The sequence below is a fragment of the Girardinichthys multiradiatus genome, chromosome 1, assembly GCF_021462225.1.
Source record: "Girardinichthys multiradiatus isolate DD_20200921_A chromosome 1, DD_fGirMul_XY1, whole genome shotgun sequence".
Lineage (NCBI taxonomy): Eukaryota > Metazoa > Chordata > Actinopteri > Cyprinodontiformes > Goodeidae > Girardinichthys > Girardinichthys multiradiatus.
The window spans coordinates 3071217-3097526 of record NC_061794.1 but is presented as its reverse complement, the minus strand read 5'-3'; the positions used below and the strand labels follow the sequence as shown (position 1 = coordinate 3097526).

Genomic DNA, 26310 nt, shown 5'->3' with positions numbered 1-26310 from the left:
CAGCATAACGTTCACTGCAGCTTCTTCAGACCCTGTCATGTCTGTCACATGAGCTCAAAGTGAACCTACTCTCATCTGTGAAAAGGGCACTAGTGGCGAATTCCTGTTCTCTGGTAAATGCTCCACGGTCCTGGGCAGTGAGCACAGGGCCTACTGGAGGACGTTTGGCCCTCAAGTCATCCTCATGAAGTCTGTTTCTAATGGTTTGGTCAAAAAGATTCACGCAACTGGCTCACCATAATAGCTATTGTACTGTGATTACAAAATCTTGGTTTATTTTTTCTGAGCAGTGTATATCATTGAATTTGGAAAGCAGTTTTCCCATCAAATTTCTCCTATTTCCTTTAATGGTGGGATAGGATTAACCTGTCTGGATTTAGATGACAGGTAGCTCCTCAAAAGTAAATAAGTGTTTTTGGGGAATTTAATATTTTTACATATTTGATTGAAGGTACGCAACACTCTGTCCATACACAAGTCTTTAACTTTCTGAAAGCCCTCAATATTCCATAATCTAAACCCTATTTTACGGCAGCTGGGTGAGATCATGTACAAAAACAATATGTGCCTAATGTTAGCTGGGTAGCCATACAGAAACATCCAAGACCCTGAAGCCTTCCCCTCTCATAGGGCATACATGGCAACTTTAAACAGAGTCTTGCTTTCATTCAATTCTAAATTAATTGAGTGAACCATTTGTTTGTCATACAATTATACTGGTAATGGTTGTGAGTTGCTTTTGTTTTTGTCACACTTTGTTTCAGATTATCAAACAACTTTTAGAATTAGACAAAGATAACCTGAATATATACAAAATGCAGTTTCCAAATGATTTTATTTCAGGGTAAAAAGCTGTGGAGACCAACCTGGTCGGAACTTGAAAATAAATCCTTTTTTTGGAAATTATGAATTAACTTTAAGTTACATTTTTGGAAAGCTGAATTAAATTTCACTAGTGCCTGGTGATTCCTGCCAAACCAGGAGAGTAAATAATTTCTTTACAACCTGTCTGAAAACATGGAGTGGGGTATACTGGTCCTTCTCAAAATATTAGCATATTGTGATAAAGTTCATTATTTTCCATAATGTCAGGATGAAAATTTAACATTCATATATTTTAGATTCATTGCACACTAACTGAAATATTTCAGGTCTTTTATTGTCTTAATACAGATGATTTTGGCATACAGCTCATGAAAACCCAAAATTCCTATCTCACAAAATTAGCATATTTCATCCGACCAATAAAAGTGTTAGGGTTAGGGTGTTTTTAATACAAAAAACATCAACCTTCAAATAATCATGTACAGTTATGCACTCAATACTTGGTCGGGAATCCTTTTGCAGAAATGACTGCTTCAATGCGGCGTGGCATGGAGGCAATCAGCCTGTGGCACTGCTGAGGTCTTATGGAGGCCCAGGATGCTTCGATAGCGGCCTTTAGCTCATCCAGAGTGTTGGTTCTTGAGTCTCTCAACGTTCTCTTCACAATATCCCACAGATTCTCTATGGGGTTCAGGTCAGGAGAGTTGGCAGGCCAATTGAGCACAGTGATACCATGGTCAGTAAACCATTTACCAGTGGTTTTGGCACTGTGAGCAGGTGCCAGGTCGTGCTGAAAAATGAAATCTTCATCTCCATAAAGCTTTTCAGCTGATGGAAGCATGAAGTGCTCCAAAATCTCCTGATAGCTAGCTGCATTGACCCTGCCCTTGATAAAACACAGTGGACCAACACCAGCAGCTGACACGGCACCCCAGACCATCACTGACTGTGGGTACTTGACACTGGACGTCTGGCATTTTGGCATTTCCTTCTCCCCAGTCTTCCTCCAGACTCTGGCACCTTGATTTCCGAATGACATGCAGAATTTGCTTTCATCCAAAAAAAGTACTTTGGACCACTGAGCAACAGTCCAGTGCTGCTTCTCTGTAGCCCAGGTTAGGCGCTTCTGCCGCTGTTTCTGGTTCAAAAGTGGCTTGACCTGGGGAATGCGGCACCTGTAGCCCATTTCCTGCACACGCTTGTGCACGGTGGCTCTGGATGTTTCTACTCCAGACTCAGTCCACTGCTTCCGCAGGTCATCAAAGGTCTGGAATCGGCCCTTCTCCACAATCTTCCTCAGGGTCCAGTCACCTCTTCTCGTTGTGCAGCGTTTTCTGCCACACTTTTTCCTTCCCACAGACTTTCCACTGAGGTGCCTTGATACAGCACTCTGGGAACAGCCTATTCGTTCAGAAATTTCTTTCTGTGTCTTACCCTCTTGCTTGAGGGTGTCAATAGTGGCCTTCTGGACAGCAGTCAGGTCGGCAGTCTTACCCATGATTGGGGTTTTGAGTGATGAACCAGGCTGGGAGTTTTAAAGGCCTCAGGAATCTTTTGCAGGTGTTTAGAGTTAACTCGTTGATTCAGATGATTAGGTTCATAGCTCGTTTAGAGACCCTTTTAATGATATGCTAATTTTGTGAGATAGGAATTTTGGGTTTTCATGAGCTGTATGCCACAATCATCCGTATTAAGACAATAAAAGACCTGAAATATTTCAGTTAGTGTGCAATGAATTTAAAATATATAAATGTTAAATTTTCATCATGACATTATGGAAAATAATGAACTTTATCACAATATGCTAATATTTTGAGAAGGACCTGTAGTATCTAAAGAACCACTGAGAAACAAAGCCGCTGATATCCATCAGTCTGAAAGGAGTATAAAGTCATTTCTAAGGCTTTAGGACTCAAGTGAACCACAGTGAGAGCCATTATTCACCAACATAGAAAACAGTGGTGACCCCTTCCAGGAGTAAACAACCTACCCACATTGCCCCAACAGCACCACTGACCCATCCAGGTCACAAAAGAGCTCAGAACAGCTGAAGCACTGCAGACCTGGAACTTTTAGGAAGGTGTGATGATCCGAAACATTTAAATGCGACAAAGACAGAAAGGGAATTTCCCACCCTGTTTAGAGGTATGACTTTAGGAAATTACACTGAAAAGAAAATCTTCAAAGTAAACTAAATGAAACACTGTCCCAAAGAGTCTAATATATTGAGGTAGAATGATCTTTTCTTGGAACGTAAGAAATTAGTAAAACCATGTTTTTCTTCTTTTAATGATTCGTCAAACTTCTTTTTTCTTGCCTTGGGTCTTTGTTCTGGAACATTCTTTATTCCTGCAGGGGGTGTGTACTTCTTTTTTCCCCTCCTGCTGCTGAGGCTGGGAAGTGATGGCTGGTAAAAAAAAAAAAAAAAAGATCCAAGCAGAGTACATAATTGGAGCTGCCAAAACCAAGGTCAGAGGCTTGTTCATGTCACTCAGCGTAAGCCTCAGTTTAACTGCTCTGTTAATGAATCCTTTGGGTTTGTGGAACTTGGGCAGCTTCTGACACATAAATGAAGCAAATGAGCTGTGAAATGTTCAGTAATATCTGAGTTTTATTCAGGTCATAATTACACATTGTTTGAACTCAATATTGTCCTCAAAGTTTTTGCTCAAATAATTGGGACAGCAGGGCAAACAGTACAAACGTGCTTCTACACACATCATTACCATCTTCCCTTATTAGCAGAGAAATGAAAACAGAGATTCTAATCTGATGCCCTGCTTACCAACACGAGACAATCCAAAAATGCTAAAATCTTAAATCTTCATATAAAAGTATTGATAAAATAAAGGAAAACCAGTACAGTGCATAAAAAGCATGCAGTCAACATAAAAGGACCGAGTTCACTGTTTAAACAGACTCCTCTAACAAACAGGATCTCAGTTCTTGGACATGCCACAGATTACAATCAGCAACAGAATAGGATCTCAGTCAGATTAAAACACAACTTTAAAAATCAACACCTTAAATCCAGCATTGGAAAAACTACTCCATGTTTTTCAGCAAGGACACGAGACACACCTGTCAGCTTCAAACTGTACATTTTCTTTATGACATCCAACATGCTCAAAATATTGCTCATAGATGGGCAGGTTGATAATGCCTCGACATAAAATAAGTTATATGTCAACAGTTCAAGCAAAAAAAAAAAAAAGTATTAAAATCCTGTTGTATGATCTATTGCTACTGTGTATTAATATCTAAGAAAATACAGAAACATGGGTAAAACTCAATATACATGTATGATATATAAGTTGTGGGGTGGTTCACAGCAGCATCTGGAACCTCAGATGATTACCTTTCACTTGTAAGTACAGTAACAGTACTGGTATCCTCCACCTTGATATGTGTGAGCCGTTTTTTCATGATGTCACACTGAAATGAGAGCTGAGCGGGAAGGTGTTGCTCCTTACACCTGCCTCCAGTTACTGCTGTGGAAAAGCACCTAATGATTTTTACAAGTTCCGGTCACAAAAGTGGATCCTGGATGTGAGCAATCTGACATGTTCAGATACTCTGCTTTGTGAAACGGATTGCTCTGAGAAATTGTCAGATGTGAAACTTATGGAGGAAATGTATTCAAAACAAGTTTCTAGCTGTGTCTCTCACGATCAGTTCCAAGTCAGCAAGTTCTCAAAGTTTGAGCGTGAAAAACAGCTCAGCGTTGTCGGAGTTTATGGGGGACTGTACATGAGAGGGGGATTCCAGATGACTCTGCAGGTCCACGCTGCTACAGGGACTGGGGCCAACGCAGCACGCTCCCTCTGGATTGCCCCTCTCCTCAATGGAACCAGCAATCCCGCTGCCTATGCTTCCAGTAAAGCTGAAGCTAGCACTTCTGCCCTGGAGCAGACCCTGGAGCCTGTTTCTTTCCTGGGCCTTTTTAGCCCTGTTTGCAATGTACCGTACCCTACTTTGGCTCCTCGAGGAGGTCCGTCTGACCAGCGTCTCGTCAGCATGGTTTTCCTCTGCGTCTCTTGGTTCCTTCTCTAGGTTGAAATCACTGGGAATCAAAGGCTCCACATCAGTCAGCTTCCGCAGCTGCTCCGTCAGGTCACTCTGTGGTCGACACTTCTGTATGCTGCTCTTAAGGAGGCTATCTCTAGAGGATTTAACAATAAAGCTGCGGCTGATGCTGTGGTACTTACTGTCAAAGTTGCACGAAATATCCTCAGAGGTCAGGTCTCCCAGGCTTTTGGACATAGATGCTGCTGAAGCTGGAGCTACACTTGATGGCCTTTTGGCTGATGCCTGCTTCAGTCCTTCCATGTAAAGCCGGCACCAGGTGTGCCTTCTTTGGGTAACTCTGCCAGGTGAATCCTCTATGCAGTCTTGGGCTGGCTGGAGTGGGCGGGGCTTAAGCTCATCTTTGGGACAGTTCCGTTGCTGAAGGTTGGGGTTTGACCTGCTCTTGCTGACCTTCACTATGTCACAGGAAACCAGTGCAGTGTGCCGGTAGTTGACCCAGGCGGATTCGCAGTTGTTACTTTGACTTGGCAGAATGATGAGGCTCTTTCTGGCCAGGTTAGGAAGAGAGAGGTCAATGACCGTATCATTTGAGGAGAGGCTGGAAGAGGATGACACGCTGTCTCGGTGGTTGCCAGGCTCCAGTTTGCTCCAAAGCCGGTCGTTTATGGTAGCATCTGTACAAACCTCTGGTACAGCAGACTGGGCCCACCCGGCTCCATCCCCTCGAACAAGCCCTTCACTTTTTGCTCGTCTTACTGGGATGCGTTGTGGGGGAGGGTTAAAAAGACTTCTCCTGGCCTGGGATGGCTGAGCAGATGGGATTGTTGGTGTTCCTGTGGGCTGTGTTTCACCAGGGGGCTCTGCTCTCTGATGAGACTTTTTTTCTCCTGGATCTGTTCTTTTTTCTATCAGAGCTTCTGGGTTTTTCTTCTGTTCTGTTATCTTTTCCTCCAGAGTGCCTCTGTTTGCCTGGGTGTTTCGACTGTGCTCAGATGGTTCAGTTATCACCACAGGACTGCTAAGTGGTACAGATGTGGCTCTAGAGAATGTTTTGGCTTTCCTAACTTTGCTGTGCACTGCACCATATAAAGGATTGTTAACTGTGGAGGCTACATTTATAGCTGATGATGGATGCAGCAGTGTAGATGTGGAGTAATGCGTTGACAGGCTCTGTTCTGGAGTGGATGCAGAGTGGGTAAAACAGCTGTTACTAGGGTTTTCTCCGTTTGGTGAAGGAATGTGAGGAGGGGAGCTTGATTTCTGCAGCATGGAAGAGTCTGTGGAGAGAGTAACAATGAAACATGTTAAACCACATCCTATTCATCCTGCCGCAGATTGTTTCTGCACTTCAGTTTACTTTTCTTTACCCAATTTATACCTAGGCTGCTGTCAGTGGGCCAAATAGGTTGTTTTAAAACAAGCTAGTAAGTCATAATACACTACATTGCCAAATGTATTCAGTCATCCATCTTTTCTCACACACGCGAACTTAAATTCCATCCAATTCTTAATTTATAGAGTTAAAAGTGACGGACAATTTGGTGTATTTCTGAGGCAAATCTTTTATTTTTATTCTTATTCTTGCTTTTAAAACCTATTTTCCAAAAACTATTTTTTAAAGAACCTGTCTCTTTAAATGAACAACTGCAGTGAAAGGATATGTTCATAGTTTAACTGAAGCCTGTATTAGTGGTGTGAACAGAAACAGACGGCTTAGTGTTTTCATTACAACCACTGTGGGTGGGGTTTAGACAATGGGTGGAAATAAAGAAGAATGATTTCAAACACCCACAGGTGCAACGGACATGAGAAAATGTTGTTGGTGGCAAAAAGGACAATGAGGTGAAGGTGTTATGGTGCTACTTGCATGCATTCAGTGAGTTTACCTGGCTCTGGTCATCCCCTCAATTCTGTACTAGGAACAGAGAAAGCGTGCAAAGAGGAACAGAGAGGAAAAAAGGGAATTATCCAAACTGCAACGAGGAGAAGGAAGAGAGGCAAGGAAGCGGTTTCTAGTACAAAAAGCTCTTCAAGACGTGTTGCTCTTTAATATCAGAAACTGACTCTGGACTGTGATTCCTTTTAAGTACATTATGTTTCTGCCAGCATCATATTACTGTATTGACATAATGCTATTTCAACACAGCCAGAATCTAAGTTCACTTCTAAAAAGTGTTTTCTCCAAGGGGTCATTTGCATGTAAAATATGATCTTTTTCACATGATACATCAAGCCACTGATGGGGGAGTGCATTATGGGGGGAACAGCTGGGTCCAACCAGAACAGGAAAACAATGCAATTTTTCATGTGAGCTGGAGGTTTCACGTGGAGGGAGAGAGAACATCAGCAACTCGTGATTCTAAAAGCTCAGGCAGTTACTGGAATCATGCATAAAACCTCCATGACTCAGGCTTATTAAAAGCTATGGTACATGTAGCCAAAATAATGCTCAGAAACATTAGAATTTATCAGAATAATGTTAAACATGGAAATACAGTCAGAGTTACATAAACTGGATTTGAAAGAATAAACTGGCTAAATACAGGTCCTTCTCAAAATATTAGCATATTGTGATAAAGTTCATTATTTTCCATAATGTCATGATGAAAATTTAACATTCATATATTTTAGATTCATTGCACACTAACTGAAATATTTCAGGTCTTTTTTTGTCTTAATACGGATGATTTTGGCAAACAGCTCATGAAAACCCAAAATTCCTATCTCACAAAATTAGCATATTTCATCCGACCAATAAAAGAAAAGTGTTTTTAATACAAAAAATGTCAACCTTCAAATAATCATGTACAGTTATGCACTCAATACTTGGTCGGGAATCCTTTTGCAGAAATGACTGCTTCAATGCGGCGTGGCATGGAGGCAATCAGCCTGTGGCACTGCTGAGGTCTTATGGCGGCCCAGGATGCTTCGATAGCGGCCTTTAGCTCATTCAGAGTCTTGAGTCTCTCAACGTTCTCTTCACAATATCCCACAGATTCTCTATGGGGTTCAGGTCAGGAGAGTTGGCAGGCCAATTGAGCACAGTGATACCATGGTCAGTAAACCATTTACCAGTGGTTTTGGCACTGTGAGCAGGTGCCAGGTTGCGCTGAAAAATGAAATCTTCATCTCCATAAAGCTTTTCAGCAGATGGAAGCATGAAGTGCTCCAAAATCTCCTGATAGCTAGCTGCATTGACCCTGCCCTTGATAAAACACAGTGGACCAACACCAGCAGCTGACACGGCACCCCAGACCATCACTGACTGTGGGTACTTGACACTGGACTTCTGGCATTTTGGCATTTCCTTCTCCCCAGTCTTCCTCCAGACTCTGGCACCTTGATTTCCGAATGACATGCAGAATTTGCTTTCATCCGAAAAACGTACTTTAGACCACTGAGCATCAGTCCAGTGCTACTTCTCTGTAGCCCAGGTCAGGCGATTCTGCCGCTGTTTCTGGTTCAAAAGTGGCTTGACCTGGGGAATGCGGCACCTGTAGCCCATTTCCTGCACACGCCTGTGCACGGTGGCTCTGGATGTTTCTACTCCAGACTCAGTCCACTGCTTCGGCAGGTCCCCCAAGGTCTGGAATCGGCCCTTCTCCACAATCTTCCTCAGGGTCCAGCCACCTCTTCTCGTTGTGCAGCGTTTTCTGCCACACTTTTTCCTTCCCACAGACTTTCCACTGAGGTGCCTTGATACAGCACTCTGGGAACAGCCTATTCGTTCAGAAATTTATTTCTGTGTCTTACCCTCTTGCTTGAGGGTGTCAATAGTGGCCTTCTGGACAGCAGTCAAGTCGGCAGTCTTACCCATGATTGGGATTTTGAGTGATGAACCAGGCTGGGAGGTTTAAAGGCCTCAGGAATCTTTTGCAGGTGTTTAGAGTTAACTCGTTGATTCAGATGATTAGGTTCATAGCTCGTTTAGAGACCCTTTTAAAGATATGCTAATTTTGTGAGATAGGAATTTTGGGTTTTCATGAGCTGTATGCCAAAATCATCTATATTAAGACAATAAAAGACCTGAAATATTTCAGTTAGTGTGCAATGAATCGAAAATATATGAATGTTAAATTTTCATCATGACATTATGGAAAATAATGAACTTTATCACAATATGCTAATATTTTGAGAAGGACCCGTATAGATTCCAACAGTTAAATCATTTTATTCTTAAAAATATGCTTTTATTTGAGCAAATGTTTCAGCTATTCCCCCAACTACTGATATTTTCCCAAAGAAGCCAGAATGTTTTTATTATTATTTTGTCTTTGGGGTTTCTAGGTACTGCTCGGCAATAAAACAACTTCAACAATTTATTGAGAAACAGATAATGTCAAAACCAATGATAAAGGTAGGCTTTCACATTCAATAAGATGTGCGCCACATGTTGTCTAACAGGCAGTATGTGTGGCCACTATTGCTGAAGCATTTTTACAACATGGAGAAAAGATTGTATACAATAGTGATAACTTGATTAGCATTATTTTCTGCTTGCACTCAATCCTACACTACTCACAATAAGTTAGGGAAATTAGGCGAAATCTCAGAATGACCCTAAAATGCACTATGACATTTACAGCTGAGCCTAATGTGACCTTCTCTTAATGTTTAAAGGAATATGTCCAGCAGTTCAATGTTTCAGTACTTTTTGCCTAAAGGCAAAATTCACAACAGGTGTTTGATGCATGAATCAACCAATGTCCTGGTTCAGTCAGAGTTGGTATTTAAATAGTCCTCCTCATCATGCTGTTCACTTTTTAAAATCATAAGACTAAGACGACTCCTAACATTCCATCAACAAAACCCCCCCATTGCAAAGCTTCAAACAGGATGTTCTCAGATGTAAGTGGCCACTGAGTGTCAGAGTGTTATCAGAAGGGTGCCACAGATACACAGAGACTGGAAGAGTCATAGAAAGGCATAGAAGTTGGCGTCCTTTGGCCACATCCCACACTGATGACCACTTCATCATGAACAGTGCCCTGCAGAACCGGATGATAGACCACATGACCTGCAAGGATCAGCTTACTCGCTTTCTAGAGGCTTCTGACTCTGTACCCCAGAACCTCACTGACCTGAGGGTCATTCTTCAAGAAGAGTGGGATACCATGTCTCAGCAATAATAAGTCGACTTGTGAACAGCATGAGACATAATTGTCAAGCTATAATTGATGCTCAAGGGAACATGACACCTTATTGAGACATTGACATATTTTGTGCCTGTCATTTTGTGACTTAAAATGAACTACACAGGCAGCCAGTGGAGTGAAGCCAGAACAGAGAGGATGTGTTCAGTTATAAAAGTCCAGTTAAAAGTTGTGCAGCAGTGTTCGGAACCAGCTTGAGATGTGAGAGCAAAAACTGACTCAATCCAAGATGAAGTTTACCAAGCTGTATGAAATGAACATGTGGATCCCCGTTTCTAACAGCTGCCTGGAAAGAAAAACTACACTTGCCGTTTGTCTTAAATGATAAAAACAGGACTTTATAACTGCTATAAGTAAGTTGTCCAATTTAAAATCACCGTTGAACTTAAAACCCATGTTGGTAATGGTTAGCTTAAAATATACTGTCAGGGGTCCCTATAGTGACAGCTAGTAAGTTTATATATAAAGCACCCATCACAGACACAAAGTCACAAAGCTCTGTACAACATAATACACATAAGTTAAACTTAGTATAAAAACAACGATATAAAAAGCCCAATAAAATAATGACACAAAAGCCTGGTTCCACCAGCTTTGTTTCACCTGTCGACATCTGTGACTATATTGTACATTACCACAGCAGCCTGGTTTCTCGTGATCTAGCTGGTTCTCCAGTTTGGTTGCACACTGGAATCCAATCTTTCAGCCACCATTTGTCGTAAATCAGTCAATCTGTTTTGATCGCATTGGTGTGAACAGTATGCTCAATCTGAACACAAATGTTAAGTGGAGTTTAGATTAGGACTGCAGACTTCTGGAGGTCACCCTAATGCCTACACAAGCTTTGACATCTAGTAGGAAAATGTTGGAAATATGAGATTGCCACTGGTTGTAGAATCTCATCTTGATCTCTCTGCACTGAGATTGCATCTAATAGCAGATCTTGTTTTTCAGTGAAGGAGATGCTGGCCCATTCCATCAGACTACCCCCACCAAAAGCTACTTGGCACAGACAGAAAGGATTTGGTAAGTTTTTCATACCCACATATTCAAGTCTGCTGCTCAACAAATCACTGAACAATTGAAGCGAAAATAAACAGCTGTTATAAAATGTATTTCCAAGAAACCTTGTTACAATAAAGAACAATTCAACAAATGTATTATTGTGCCATATTTAATATGCCTGTAATTCAAAGAATATCGAGAAGAAAACCTTAATGTGAATTTGCTGCCACATCTCCTGCTGGCTCTTCTTTACATCCAATAAGAGTTCTGAACAAACTTCAAGCCTTTTCATCATTGGGTTCACAAAAAAACAGAAGGAATTTGAGAAGTGCTGCAGGTTTATCTATTAGCTGGTGAAGCAGACTAGGTTGTGTGTGCAAGTTAAGTTCTGATATTTACATTAAACAAGTCCAAATATAAAGAAAACTTACCACTTTTCTCATCTGTCAAGCATTTGGGCAGTATTATGCAGAGGATATGTAGAGAAACAAAACTGAGTTACTGAATATGAGAAAATATTTGACTAAAACATTGAGAATGTTAGGATAAAAAAACATATGCAAGCACTATCACTAAAGCTGTGCTGAACTCACATTTAACATCATACTATCAAGAACAAAAGGGGTGAAGAGGTTTCTTACTACAGCAGACCGAGAAAAATATTCTACCCACATCTACAACCAAACATGGACATCAACTGTAAGTACATAGTGCACCTCAGTGCTAGTCTACAGCTACATCACATCTAACTCTTGCCTCAGGCTCATCTTACCAGCAAAAAACATGGGAGACTTATGGTGCAACTCTTCCATTTTCTGGGCAAACAGGGCATTCATCTCTCGCTGCAGAGTACCAACTGCCCTCTTGCGGCTGTCGAGGACAGAGCGTGTAGGAAGCATAGAAGGCGACTCCAAGCTGCTCAGACTGTCAGAGCTGCTGCTGTCGCTGAGTAAAAGAGCTTCATTCACAGTGATGTTTATTATTGGAGTCAGCAATGAGTCACAGACAGACCCATAGTTAGGCGGTGTAGTCTGCTGCCAACACAAGCCGGTCCTGCTGTCTGGAGTCATGCAAGGTGCTGGTGTAACAGCATTAGGGGAGTGTCTACGTGGAACACTGCAGGTTCGGGAGTTCCTGTGATGTGATTCAGGATGAGGCCGTAAATGTTGGGGACCAAGAGTCTGGCTGGCTTTAGATCTGGAGAACGGAATAGGATGAGGGGAGTACTGAAACTGGGCTTCCATGCAGGATTTGACTTTGGACAGAGGCTGCTGCAGGTCATGGGAGGCAGATGTAGCCTTGGCAACAGCATCTACTTGAAGTTGTCTCTTGTCTGAGGATAAATTTACACATCTTTCCTGTGTGTCCACATCTGTTTTTCCAGACCTGCCTTCTTGCGATTCCTGAACCTTTCTTTCAGCCTCGGGACTCTCCTTAGTGCCAATTACACACGTGATGCAGTTTGATGACATTCCCACCCTGCCTGAACTACTGAGTGCAACTCGAGCAAACACCCCTTGCTTCATATCCAGCGACTCATTAAAGCGAAGATGGCTGGCCCGTTTTAGAGGCTCACTCATAGGTCGTTGCTGAGCAAATGGTGAGCTCTTACCTTTACTCTCCTCAGGGTGGAGAGCTCCATTCGTGTCAGGACGATCCCAGGAGCCCTTGGCTTGTTGGGAGGCCAGGGATTCCCCATTGTGATGCTGTGGTGGAGTGAACTGGTAAGAGGTGGCAGCACAGGCCTCGTCTCTGTCCTCAGACTCTCGCTCCTCACTTGCCCCCGCTGAGCTGTAATCTTTGGTTTCAATGGCAAGCTCAGGAAAGCCCTTTTTAGGTTTGGGCTGACCTCTGGTGGGTGCACTGGCAGTGCGGCGCAGGAGGTGGGCACCGAATGGGTGCTTATGGCTGTGATGTACAGCAGCATGGCTGTCCAGGGAAGCCTGCTTTGGGTTTTTGTGAAACAGGCCCTTTATACCACTGGCTGCTCTGGCCTGTGGAAGAGAAATAAATCAGTGTAAAACGCTAAATGAAGAAGACAGACAAATCTGTGGTGAGGTGTTTTTAGAAAGAATCCCAAGAAGTTTTTACACAATAAGCATGCTTTCAAATTATTTACATGAATACATATAAAGAACAAAGATCTGTAAATGATCAAACATATAGCAGTATGTAAACATTTGAGTCATCCCACATTTCTGTATTTGTTTTCAAACCATTAATCTGTTAAAATGATCTTCATAAACAGTTTCCCACATCTTTTGAAGCTCTTTCAAATGTTTGCTTTGGCTATGTCCCACAAATTCTAAATCTAGAACCACATCATTCTAGCAGGGGGATTTTTAGGATGAATCATTTAGACACAAAAAGGCATCTAATCCTAAGAGAATAAAACTCTTACTCTTATAACAAAAATCTTTTTGTTATATTTACTGTAGGCATTTTGTTAACAGCCCGTCACAGAGACACAATCGGATCCCCTTTGTTTAGCTGATTCTTTGAGAACGCCTGAAGATAATGCAGTTTGACAAACAGGACATAGGACTTTAGCTACAACAACATGGTAAGAGTTGCTAGGTGAAAACATGTTCTATAGTAGATGATCCAATTGAAAGGTGATGCATCGCTTTCAGATTCTGTCAGCTCCTTGCTGCCTTTTTTCTTTCACATCATATTCATCTGCTTGGTGATGTTTCTGTAGGCCTGTCAGTTGGTTAACCCTCCAGTTTTCCAATTTCAGTTTCCTCTTTTTTTAAAACCACTGTTCACAATATGCTGCCATTGTCAAATACAAGCAGTGGACTGATGACAAACAAAATCTGCAAAAGCTGAGCTTTGGAAAGCCTTCAGGAAGCCTGAAGAACTACTTAACAAGACTAATTCCAAAGATTCCCAGAAACAAAATTGGACCGTCTGGATAAAAATAGAAAGAAATGAGCGATAGTGAAAACCCTTTCCACAGTACTATTTAGCATTGTTCTTCACCTTTAAAACATGCTGACCAGCTTTGAATTCCTCTTGGAATCAAAGTCTTTGACATCTAAGAACCTAAATATCTGTGCGCAAAAGCTGTAGCATGGCAAATAAAATATCATGAAAAAAACATGGTGAACACTGATCTTCATTTTTGTGCTCCTGTGACTCTTAGTTGCTGCCTGTTTTAAATAATTCTGGAGCTTGAAATGTCCAGCTTGCAGAAGACCAAGAGCGGTTGGTTGAGAACTAGAAAATGCTTTCTGGTGTTACATATTCAGGGCCAAAGGTCACAGCAGCCGTATGGAGACTCAAAACTATTGTCACTTTGACAATGATAGCAATGCTTGTCAAACTCATTGAGAATTTTAGGAAATATAATGGTGCAGAGCAAAGGAAAAACTAAAGGAATTTTATTAGGATGAGACGTCAGAAGGTGTCTTGCCAGCACAAGGAACATGTTCTTTTTGAGTTTTGGATATACTTGAAGAATGTAATGAATATACAGGCAGACCAAGCCTTCATAACTCATGAGGGACATGAGTTTTGGTGGAGGTTGTGGCTCATGCAAGATGCTAACTGGAGCTCACTACACCTGAGTTTTAAGCTGCAGCTTCAAGGCTTCTACAACATTCCTGCCATTAGTGGTTGGTAAGAGAGGTTCCACTGAAATTACAAACAGACAAACAAAGAGAGTGAAGATCTTAGAGAGAAGATGAAAGAAGGAGAAAGATGTGGGTGGACCAAGAGAAGTCACAACAGGAAGCACATAAAAACAGCTGAGAAAAGGAAGTTCACAGTGAGGACATTGAGAAGAACAATGCAGTCATTCACAGCATGGCTGGAGACAGCTGAGTACATCAAGACAAGACAAAAAAATAGAACGAAAAGCCAAAATGTGATCAACAAGCTGGTTTAAATACTAATGAAAAAGCTTGTTCCCCGACCCTGACCTAAAACCTCATGCTTGAGCTCTAAGAATCACAGAATTAGACAAAAACATGAATATAACTGCATAACAATTCTGGTATTAGACACTCAGCTGGATTTAATAAGATAAAACTGATTCAGCTGTATTTTAAGAGCTGCTCCTGAAGAAGGAGAAATCAGTTTGGACAGTCAAGCACCCACGGATGTGCAGAGATTGACACCTGGGACACCTTCTTGTAATCAAAATGCATCTGATCAATCTGCAGATCAATCTAAAACTTTTAAATAAAAACAAATGCTGCAAAGTTACTAAAACATATTCCTATAACTGTAGAAATGTTTGGCTAGGACTTTTGAATAATAATTTTCCTTAATCATAATTGAGCTCCAATGGACAAGAATCATAGGCCTGATTGTTTACAGAACGTTCTCCAGAGTTCCAGTTACTTTACACATGCATGCAGGTCAACCAATGATACAGTGGCCTGTAAAAGTATTCATACCCCTTGAACCTTTCCACATATTGTCACGTTACAACCACAATCATAAATATGTTTTATTGGAATTTTATTTGAAGGACCAACACAATGTGGTATACAATTGTGAAGTGGAAAGAGAAATAAAAAACTAAAAAGGGCATTGTGCAAAAGTATTCAGCCCCCCAGTGTCAATACTTTGTGGAACCACCTTTTGCTGCAATTACAGCTGCAAGTCTTTCAGGGTATGTCTCTACCAGCTTTGCACATCTAGTGACTGAAGGTTTTGCCAGTTCTTCTTTGCAAAACAGCACAAGCTCAGTCAGATTAGATGGAGAGCGTTTGTGAACAGCAGTTTTCAGATCTTGCCACAGATTCCAGATTGGTTTTAGGTCTGGACTTTGACTGGGCCATTTTAACACATGAATATGTTTTGTTTTAAACCATTCTATTGTAGCCCTGGCTTTATGTTTAGGGTCGATGTCCTGCTGGAAGGTGAACCTTCGCCCCAGTCTCAAGCAGACTCCAACAGGTTTTCTTCCAAAGTTGCCCTGTATTTGGCTCCATCCATTTTCCCATTAACTTTGATCACCTTCCCTGTCCCTGCTGAAGAGAAGCAGCCCCAGAGCATGATGCTGCCATCACCATATGTGAGAGTGGGGATGGTGTGTTCAGAGTGATGTGCAGTGTTAGTTCTCTGCCACACATAGCTTTTTGCATTTTGGACAAAAAGTTCAATTTTGGTCTCATCTGACCAAAAGTCCAGAGTCACCATGGGCCTCTTGGCTGCATCTCTGATCAGTGCTCTCCTTGTTCGGCCTGTAAGTTTAGGTGGACGGCCTTGTCTTGGTAGGTTTATAGTTATGCCATACTCTTTCCATTTCTGGATGATGGATTGAACAGTGCTCCCTGAGATGTACAAAGCTTGGGAAATCTTCTTATTGCCCTAAGACTGCTTTAAACTTCTCCACAACTTTATTCCTGACCTGTCTGGTGTGTTCCTTGGACTTCCCGATGCTGTTTGCTCCCCAATATTCTCTTAATCAACCTTTGAGGTCATCATAGAGCAGCTGTATTTGTACTGAGATTAGATTATGCACAGGTGGACTCTATTTAGTTAGTAGCAATCATCAGCCAACTTCTTAAGGCAATTGGTTGCACTCAGAGTAAAGGGGGCTGAATACCACACGTTTCCATTTTTTATTTGTAAAATGTGTTTTAAATCATGTATAATTTTCTTTACAATTCACAATTGTATACCACATTGTGTTGGTCTTTCACATAAAATTCAAATAAAATATATCTGTTTGTGGTTGTAATGCGACAAGAAGTGGAAAAGTTCAAAGCTATGAATACTTTTACAAGCCACTTTACTGGAACTTAAATTACCACCTGGAGAAGTTTAAAAAGATATATCCCTGAATTAAATATAGAATTAAAGAGAAAGTTTCAGCCAGCCTTCTTATGAGTACCTACCTTACCAGTGATGTCATTCACAGCCACATGAACAAAAATAGAAGCCTCCTCCATACCTTCCAGGTAAACATGCCGATAACCTGCACACATCAACCCCGGGAACAGCGTCGTCATTACAGAGGGACAAAAACCTATTTATTTAAGTTCCTTCTACAAAATATTTTAAGAGACTATAATGCCTTTTCTCTGTGTGTTTGGTGAATGAACTGGTTTGACAAAGGGGGTTGAACTAAATTCACTCCTGTTATGCACCACTAGGGAGTCACAGCCTTATATTAACTGTCTTGTATGAGAGTAAAGTGGCTTTAGGGCTCAGGTGTGATGCAGTTATTATGGGTGGTCTGTGAGGCGAGCTGGGAGCTGGCTGAGGATTTAGTTCAAAATAAACAGAGGCCACCTCTCTGTGGTGTGTTTTTGAAGCCCATTGTTTCTAAACCAATGCCACACAATGGATCAGATGTGCTGAAGTTCTCCAAGACAGAACAGATCCCTGGACTTCAGCTAAGTGCACTTTCTTCAGTAGCAGGCATACTTGAAAATAGAAAAAACCCACACCAGCAACGTGTTTAACACTTTTGGAGTTTTAGACACTTGGTTTATGCACAATGCTCTAAATCAACTGTGCTGAGCTCTGCTTTACATGTCATTTGGTTCTGCAATGCAGGCCAGATTTTTGAAAGCTTATGTGTGCAGAGAATTGCTGGCTTTTGCTGGCTGACTGAGCAGGCTTACATTTATCTTTACATCGGCTACATTTTTCACCAGATGAATTTGCCCCAGATGTCGTTATTATATTTGTGTCCTGATGTGTGTGTCATGTGAAGCAGGATAAAAGCCTTAATAAGCGACTCAGTGAAAACACATTTATGCAGAACAATTTTTTGAGATGCATCTTTGATGGCAAATTCTTCTGCAATTTACTGTTTCCATGATTAAAATTTCCTTGTTTTAAAATATCGAGTTGGTCCCAAAACAGAGTTATTTTAAAAAAAAGGTAATTCTTAGAAACTGGAATATTTTATATTGACCTCTTTTCAAGTGTCACAATTAAATCATATGTCAAAGAAAAACTGTAGGAACATGTCTTTTCAACATCACTGTAGACACATATCTTTCAGTTACACGAGTTTCAATTCTATCTAAAATAAACACCAGATTCTTACCTGGCATCATACTGTGGAAGGCAATCGTGCGCTGCCCAATGAAGTCTTGGCCGATGGGGTCATGATCCCACACAAGAAAACGCACAAGGGTCAGCTCTGGCATGTGAACTGTGAAGACCAGAGTCTCCTCCCACATCGGATTGAACCCTACAGAAGAGAGCCAAGTCAACCCACGATCCAGATGAAGGGGGTAGGGGTGGGGGTGTTGGGATAGGGCAGGATGAACAAAGGAAACGATGGGAGGCAGGTGGAGTGGAAGCAGGACAACAGTGTGAGAAATAAATGGAGATTATGCAGACAAATAGAAAGAAGGGAAAGTAGATGGTCCAGGAGACAAACAGAAAGTGAGCTCAGTACTCAATTATTCAGGGTCTCTGGTGTGAGACAGAGACTGTGAAGTGCTACCTCAGAGATTATCAGTTTTACATCAGGACCCAAACATCCAAATGCTGTGGTTGATAGGTAATCAGGTGGTTGATTACTTCAGTTACGTCAGTTAGCAAGCATCACAGCTACATTTCATGATTTCCAACTCACCATTGTCATCCACCACTCTGGTCTGTTCCTTGCAGCAATCCACTGGCAGGCCGATGATCTCCACCTCCACAAACGGATCAATAATCTGACAGAATAATGTAATACAACATTAAGGAGGACATAAAAAACCATAACAGACAATCACAGTATTAGCTAAATACCAGCTGAGTACATCTGTCAATTCTTAATGTGTACATTTGAATGTGGAGCCAAATGTGGCTTTTATTCATCTTCTGTTGGTTTCATGTATTAGTTTTTAACCTTCTCTCTCTCCGGGACCAAGTCGTTAAAGGAGCTACTGCTGCCACTAACTATATTCTTTTCAGAGCCATACATGTATTGGACCTGAGCCTGTTTTTACGCTGTATTTTGCTACTTTATCGCATCTTTTGTGCCACTGACAGAGCTACTTCTGCCTAGAACAGTGAAATTTTCTTTAATATACAAAATACTCCTGGACTGGTGCTTCTGTATTTTTATGTGTCTGTTTGTCCTCCAAGAACCCGAGTGATTGATCTGGGTTCTGCTGAAGGTTTCTTGCTGGTAAAAGAGTGTCGTTCCTGTCCACTGTTGCCACATTCTTGTTGAGAAAGGGGGTATTGCTGCAAATGACTTGATGCATGGTTCCATGTGTTATGACAGGGGAAGATGACTTTTAACAAGATATGAAGGATGGTGGATGGGCTGCTTTGGAGGACGGGCTGCAAAGCAAATGCTGAGGAATGACCCACTTTCCTGAATTGGCTGAGTGAATGCACACAGGATGCGGTATGCTTGGGGCAAACGGGTCTGTCGTCCTGGGCCTAGTATAGGGGAGGATGCCCAGTTTGTAGTGGAAAAGCCATTGCGGAGCAGATGAAAGCAATGTGGAAGTGGCTTCCTGCTTTGTAGAGTAGAGTCAAGCGAACAGCCAAGTTTAACTGTGTTGCCAATTAAGTCATGGCCCCCATCGACAATGTGAGCCTGCCAACTCCATCATTGCTACAGCTACAGCATTACCTGGACACAACTTAGAGCAAACCAGTGAGAAAAAACTACAACACCCTGTTTTTCTTCTAATACAAGTCCCTTTGACAGCAGAATGGATTTGCAGCTACACACGAAGAAACTACTGACGCAAGTAACAGAATCCTGTGTTTTTGTTTATGGCCATCTCCATAGCAACATGTCTGAGTCTAGCCGGAGGCACTAGCAGGTTGGCAGCTAACATTGTTCTATCCACACAAAGTGGTGTTTTTGCTGTTTTATAACCTGATGCTGTGATGAATGGCTGATTTTCTGCCTGATGCAGTAAATTTAGTGGAGGTCATCCCCATTCATTGGAAAGTGACAGTTGATTACCATTGAGACTGAATACACACTGGTGGACAGACATTATTGCTGACACACTCTTAGACAACTGACCCAGATGAATGAGTGCCAGTAGATGTGGCAGGTTTGATCTCCTACATCTGAAGGACAATAGTACTTAATAGATATCCTCTGGAGAACAGGAAAACAATCTGGCTTCGTTGTAAATATTTCATTGATGTACACAGCATGACCTTTGTTTTTCCTGTTTGCTCATAATTTTCAGCTTTCACCCACAGATTCTGCAATTCACTGTGGAGCAACAGCAGAATTTATTTACTGCACTGAAGTTAAGCTGAGCTAACCATACTGTTTGTACTCAGTATTACAACGAGTATGTTATCCCACTTGCTGTTTTTCAGTTTTCATGCGTTATCAGTGTAATTTGTATCTATATACACAAATTACAGCAAACTCTCTCTCCACAGACAGGAGAGGAGGACACGGTACACTTACAGAGCAGTAGACAGAGTCTGTATCTTTTAAATAAATGGATTTGTCCCACCTCTCCTCTGTCTCCCAGCATTGAATCTTTGGGTTTGGGCAGCTGTTGTCCACTTATTATCTTTAAAACCAGCTGTTTCTTCATCCGACCTGGCAGAGGGTCCTCCAGGTTCGGGTTAAAGGGACCTAAGGTGGGTAGAATAGATCCATTCTTAGGCTCAAACATAAGAGCATGGATAAACAGACTATAAAAAAGTGGAAACATTACAGAATAGCACACATCCATGTTAAGAATACATTGCCTATGTTTCCTGAACAGACCTTCACACATACAGGTAGGTTTGAGAATGTAGCCACAGTTGCCATTGCTGTAGAATTTAGCTCTGTTGAGCTGAAGGACCCGTCCCTCAGACTGGTAGTTGAGTGCAACTGAAATCAAAATTATGTAGTGTAAAATAAGATATTACTAACACTGAGTGGAAAGAGTAACTAACTAACTAGATCATGTTTTTCGTGGCTGTGGAAGCAGCATAAAGCAGGTATGTATGAAGGACCAATCCAGCCATAGTATATTTTAAGAACTTCAACAATACATTAACGTTTTGAAACATTTACAATTATACTTCCTAAATGACATTCAGATATAGATTTTTTTTAATAAAGCTTGGGAAATATGGCCTAAATTAATCACCATATTATTAATCTTTTTGAAGTAAACTGTCTTCCAAGGATGATTTCTGTCTGAAAAACAGTATAATATAATATTAGTAGTTTAAATACAAAATAAGCATAATAGAATAGTAGATAGATTACAACTCTTAAAGAGTAAAATGAAAATATATCTCCTTAATTAATTATTAAATAAATCTTTTATTTTTTGTTGCATTTAATGGCACACTAATTTAGAAGTCTAGCTACTTTTTGGCCCAAATATTATTTTATTGAGTCATATATATATATTTCTATATGTATTTTTAATACAGGCAGAATTGGACCTTCATACTCCGAAATTCTAAATCTGTAAATACAAAGTAGATTTGGGTGGAGCTCCTACCGAGCTGGCAGCCAGTATTCCAGAAAGGCTGGGGGTTGAAATTAGAGGAGTCCACACGGTAAGAGGAAGGATAGATACGGGAGAGCTGGCGCTGGTTGAACTGGATGAAGGATGTTGGTTTCTGCTGCATCAGTTGATGGGCTTTGGTCTCACTCAGAGATGACACCTGCCAGCTGCAGTTAGCTGCCACACAAAAGTTCATTTATAGAGTACAGTGCAACTCACATGTATTTCATAGTTTAAAAGATAGTCTAGTGAATCAGAAAAAAAAATGAGTAGCTGTTAGTTTGATTCCTCCATTAAAAATCTTTCCAGATTCTTTGAACTATTGTTTACTGTAGTTAAGATACTGACTATGCAGAACTAATAGATATTTTCCCAGTTGAAAAAGCAAAAGACCCTTTAAACACAAAAGAAATCTACTTCTAAATCATCTGTAGGGCTTGCCTTTATACAGCCTGTATCAGCTGGATGATTGTACAAACAACACTCACCTTGGGTCTCAGTATCACATAGACCCACAGAACGGGTATATTTCACCAGATCGGACAGAGCTCTAGAAAGCTTCACCGTTTTCTTCTTTCTTTAGGGCACAAAAAAGCTTAAAGCATGTGGAATCTACATACATCTTTTAAAAAAAAACATGTTAAGGCAAGCATCAGTAGAAGGAATCTGGAAATCATTTTTCTTGTGTGCAAACATGTTTTAGTATGTACAGCTTTGACTCAGCAGAAGAACATGTTTTTTGGAGACCACACGAGTTAGAAACACATCATTAGCTATAAATCTGATGTGAGAATGTTTACTCTAAGATTGTCCCCAAAGGCCCCTCCTCCTCGCTATCAATATAAGTACAGTATTAAAGGTGTTTTTATGTGAGACATACTTGTTGTGGTGGAGTGGGGCTCGGGAACCACTACTTGTGCTCTCCTGATCCGTGTCAGTATCTTCACAGCTTGATGTCTTCTTGAACTTTGATGCCTTTTTCTGTTAAAACATTTTGCATGTTACTGGATAGGCTGGTCTGACCATCTGAAGGCACCTAAATAACACAAACTAATTGAAATGAACTCCAAATAATTTTATTTGCATATAAAACTCAAGCCCAGCAGTTTTCAGGGAAATTATGGGTGTGAACATTGACACTAACAACTTCATTTGGAGTTCTTGTACTCGTCGTCTTCCGCTCTATCTGGGACCAGGTCGCAGGGTCAGCAGACTCGGTAGAGACGCTCGGACGTCCCTCTCCTCAGAGACCTCCTCCAGCTCCTCCGTAGGGAGCCCTAGGTGTTTCCAGGCCAGCCGAGAGACATAGTCCCTCTAGCTTGTCCTGGGCCATCCCCTGGGCCTCCTCCTGGTGGGACATGCCTGAAACACCTCTCGGGGGAGGTGTCCAGGAGGCGTCCAATACAGATGCCCGAGCCACCTCAACTGACTCCTCTCAATGTGGAGGAGCAGCAGCTCTACCCGGAAGGCTGAGCTCCTCACCCCAACACTAAGGGAGTGCCCAGCCAACGTGCGGAGGAAGCTCATTTCAGCTGCTTGTATCCAGGATCTCAGTTCATGCCCATAGGTGAGGGTGGGAGTGTAGACTGACTGGTAAATCAAGAGCTCCGCTTTCGGCTCAGTTCTCCCTTTACCACAATGGACCGGCACAGCGTCCTTGTTACTGTGGCGGCCGCAACAATCTGTAAGTTGATCTCTCGCTCCATTATACACTCACTCACAAACAAAACCCCGAGTTACTTGAAGTCCTCCACCTAATGCAAGAGCTCCCCTCCAATCTAAAGAGGACAAGCCATGAACCATGGCCTCAGACTTGAAGGAGCTGATCCTCATCTCAGCTGCTTCACGCTCAGCTGCGAACTGCCCCAATGCATGTTGTAGGTCTTGGAAAGAGGGAGCCAGCAGACGACATCCACTGGTCCCCAAACCAGACCCCTTCTGGCTCTTGGCTGCGCCTAGAAATCTTGTCCATGAAAATTATGAACAGGACAGGTGACAAAGGACAGCCCTGCTGGAGTCCAACATGCACTGGGAACAGGTCCCACTGAGTGTCGGCAATGCAGACTAAACTCCTGTTAAGCTTGTACACAGATCGGATGGCCCATAATTAAGGGCCCACAACTTCATACTCCTAGAGCGCCCCCCACAGGGCACAAGGAACATGGTTGAATGCCTTCTTCAGGTCCACAAAACACATGTCAACCGGTTAGGGAAACTCCCATGAACCCTCGAGCACCCTGTACAGGTCCTTCTCAAAATATTAGCATATTGTGATAAAGTTCATTATTTTCCATAATGTCATGATGAAAATTTAACATTCATAGATTTTAGATTCATTGCACACTAACTGAAATATTTCAGGTCTTTTATTGTCTTAATACGGATGATTTTGGCATACAGCTCATGAAAACCCAAAATTCCTATCTCACAAAATTAGCATATCATTAAAAGGGTCTCTAAACGAGCTATGAACCTAATCATCTGAATCAACGAGTTAACTCTAAACACCTGCAAAAGATTCCTGAGGCCTTTAAAACTCCCAGCCTGGTTCATCACTCAAAACCCCAATCATGGGTAAGACTGCCGACCTGACTGCTGTCCAGAAGGCCACTATTGACACCCTCAAGCAAGAGGGTAAGACACAGAAAGAAATTTCTGAACGAATAGGCTGTTCCCAGAGTGCTGTATCAAGGCACCTCAGTGGGAAGTCTGTGGGAAGGAAAAAGTGTGGCAGAAAACGCTGCACAACGAGAAGAGGTGACCGGACCCTGAGGAAGATTGTGGAGAAGGGCCGATTCCAGACCTTGGGGGACCTGTGGAAGCAGTGGACTGAGTCTGGAGTAGAAACATCCAGAGCCACCAGGCACAGGCATGTGCAGGAAATGGGCTACAGGTGCCGCATTCCCCAGGTCAAGCCACTTTTGAACCAGAAACAGCGGCAGAAGCGCCTGACCTGGGATACAGAGAAGCAGCACTGGACTGTTGCTCAGTGGTCCAAAGTACTTTTTTCAGATGAAAGCAAATTCTGGCCTCGATAAAACCTCAGCAGTGCCACAGGCTGATTGCCTCCATGCCACGCCGCATTGAAGCAGTCATTTCTGCAAAAGGATTCCTGACCAAGTATTGAGTGCATAACTGTACATGATTATTTGAAGGTTGACGTTTTTTGTATTAAAAACACTTTTATTTTATTGGTCGGATGAAATATGCTAATTTTGTGAGATAGGAATTTTGGGTTTTCATGAGCTGTATGCCAAAATCATCCGTATTAAGACAATAAAAACCCTGAAATATTTCAGTTAGTGTGCAATGAATCTAAAATATATTAATGTTAAATTTTCATCATGACATTATGGAAAATAATTAACTTTATCACAATATGCTAATATTTTGAGAAGGACCTGTAGAGGGTGTAGAGCTGGTCCAGTGTTCCACAGCCAGGACAAAAACCGCACTGCTCCTACTGAAGCAAAGGTTTGACTATTGGCCGGACTCTCCTCTCCAATACCCTGGCATAGGCCAGGGAGGGTGAGGAGTGTGATCCCCCTATAGTTGAAACACTGATCCTCCGGTGCCCCTTCTTGTGAAGGAGGACCACCACCCAAGTCTGCCAGGTCAGAGGCTCTGTCCATGACTGCCACAAAATGTTGCCATGACACCCCCACAACATCCAGAGACTTGAGGTACTCAAGGCGGATCTCTCTCTCTTCATCCGAGTGTGGTCGAAGTTCTGAAGACACGACAACAAAGTCGATCATCGACCTCCTGCCGAGGGTGTCATGGTGCCAAGTGCACTGATGAACACCCTTATGTTTGAACATGGTGTTCATTATGGACAATCCATGATTGGCACAGAAGGCCAATAATGAAATACCACCTCGATTCAGATCGGAGAGGCCATTCCTCCCAGTCACGCCCTCCAGATGTCACTGTCGTTTGCTACGTGGGAGTTGAAGTCCCCCAGCAGAATGACGGAGTCCCCGAGAGGGGCACTATCCGGCAACCCCAAAAGGGGGTGATGACATTTTACGTCCCTAGAGGCAGTTTAAGCATCTGGAAATCGGGTTGTCGAAGTCTCAACCTTCGTCCACTGCCCGATCCTCTTTGCACCAGTCCTTCAAGGTAGGTGGTGGGCCCACTGGGGAACGGCTTCACACCTCTCATTTGGGCTTGGGCTCGCAAGGAGTATAAGTCAGTAACCTGGCCCACATAGCCTCTAGGATCACTTGAGCACTCAAACCACTCTGCCACGTTAAGGTTGCGGTTCATTTGGAGATATTTTGCTGTCATTTATAGGCCGAATAAATGTATTGTAGAAAGTGGAGTTAGGAAGGTTAAAACAAAAGGGTGAACCTTGCGTTTAGAGAAGCTCCCGATGAAGGAGCGGCTTGTGCGCTTGGTGCTGGTGGGATTGGCCTCATCTGCCGTGTCTGTCCCTTCATCACTTTTACCCTTAAAACAGAGAATAAAGCAGTTTTCAAAAAAGTATTGCAATCAAGAACGGAGAAAGGGTTATACCTGTTCACATGGCTCGGTTCAGATCATGGTTTTGCAGACAGAACTCCAGAAAACTTATACAATTGCAATATTTATCATTTATTTATTTATCAGTTGTTGTTTTTTTAAACAGTCACTCAATGATTTGTCATGTAGTCACACCTGAGAAAAAGGAGGTGGTTTAACCTTAGACAAACACAGCCATGTGCCAGAGGTCAACAATGGCTGGATTTGTTCCACTTATTTCATTTAAAATATTTAAATATTTTGCAAAAACACTAACTGCTTTAAACGTCTTGCTCAAAACAAACAGTATAAAAAATAAAACATTAGGAAACGTTCATTTAGAACTTTTCGTGAGATTTACAAAACCTAAATGTGCTACATTCAAA

At 42.0% G+C, this 26310-nt stretch overlaps 1 protein-coding gene across 9 annotated transcripts in view; it reads right to left on the bottom strand.

The window, feature by feature from the left end:
* Nucleotides 1-3418: 3418 nt before the first annotated feature.
* Nucleotides 3419-26310, bottom strand: part of plch2a (phospholipase C, eta 2a) — a 245439-nt gene continuing 222547 nt past the window's right edge. For 4 of the 9 annotated variants that reach the window (XM_047361963.1, XM_047361955.1, XM_047361933.1 and 1 more), the window contains 11 exons: nt 25775-25873; nt 22302-22402; nt 21910-21998; nt 21416-21598; nt 20683-20790; nt 20423-20547; nt 18568-18652; nt 18031-18177; nt 16868-16947; nt 12625-13006; nt 3419-6131 (listed from right to left, as the gene is read on the bottom strand). In XM_047361963.1, the coding sequence (XP_047217919.1) occupies nt 4519-6131; nt 12625-13006; nt 16868-16947; nt 18031-18177; nt 18568-18652; nt 20423-20547; nt 20683-20790; nt 21416-21598; nt 21910-21998; nt 22302-22402; nt 25775-25873 (3012 nt within the window). In that variant the 3' untranslated portion in view covers nt 3419-4518. Of the gene's footprint in view, nt 6132-6740; nt 6770-11443; nt 11456-12624; nt 13007-16867; nt 16948-18030; nt 18178-18567; nt 18653-20422; nt 20548-20682; nt 20791-21415; nt 21599-21909; nt 21999-22301; nt 22403-25774; nt 25874-26310 lie in introns of all 9 variants that reach the window. The other 5 variants (XM_047361972.1, XM_047361979.1, XM_047361986.1 and 2 more) reach the window with 5 other exon arrangements.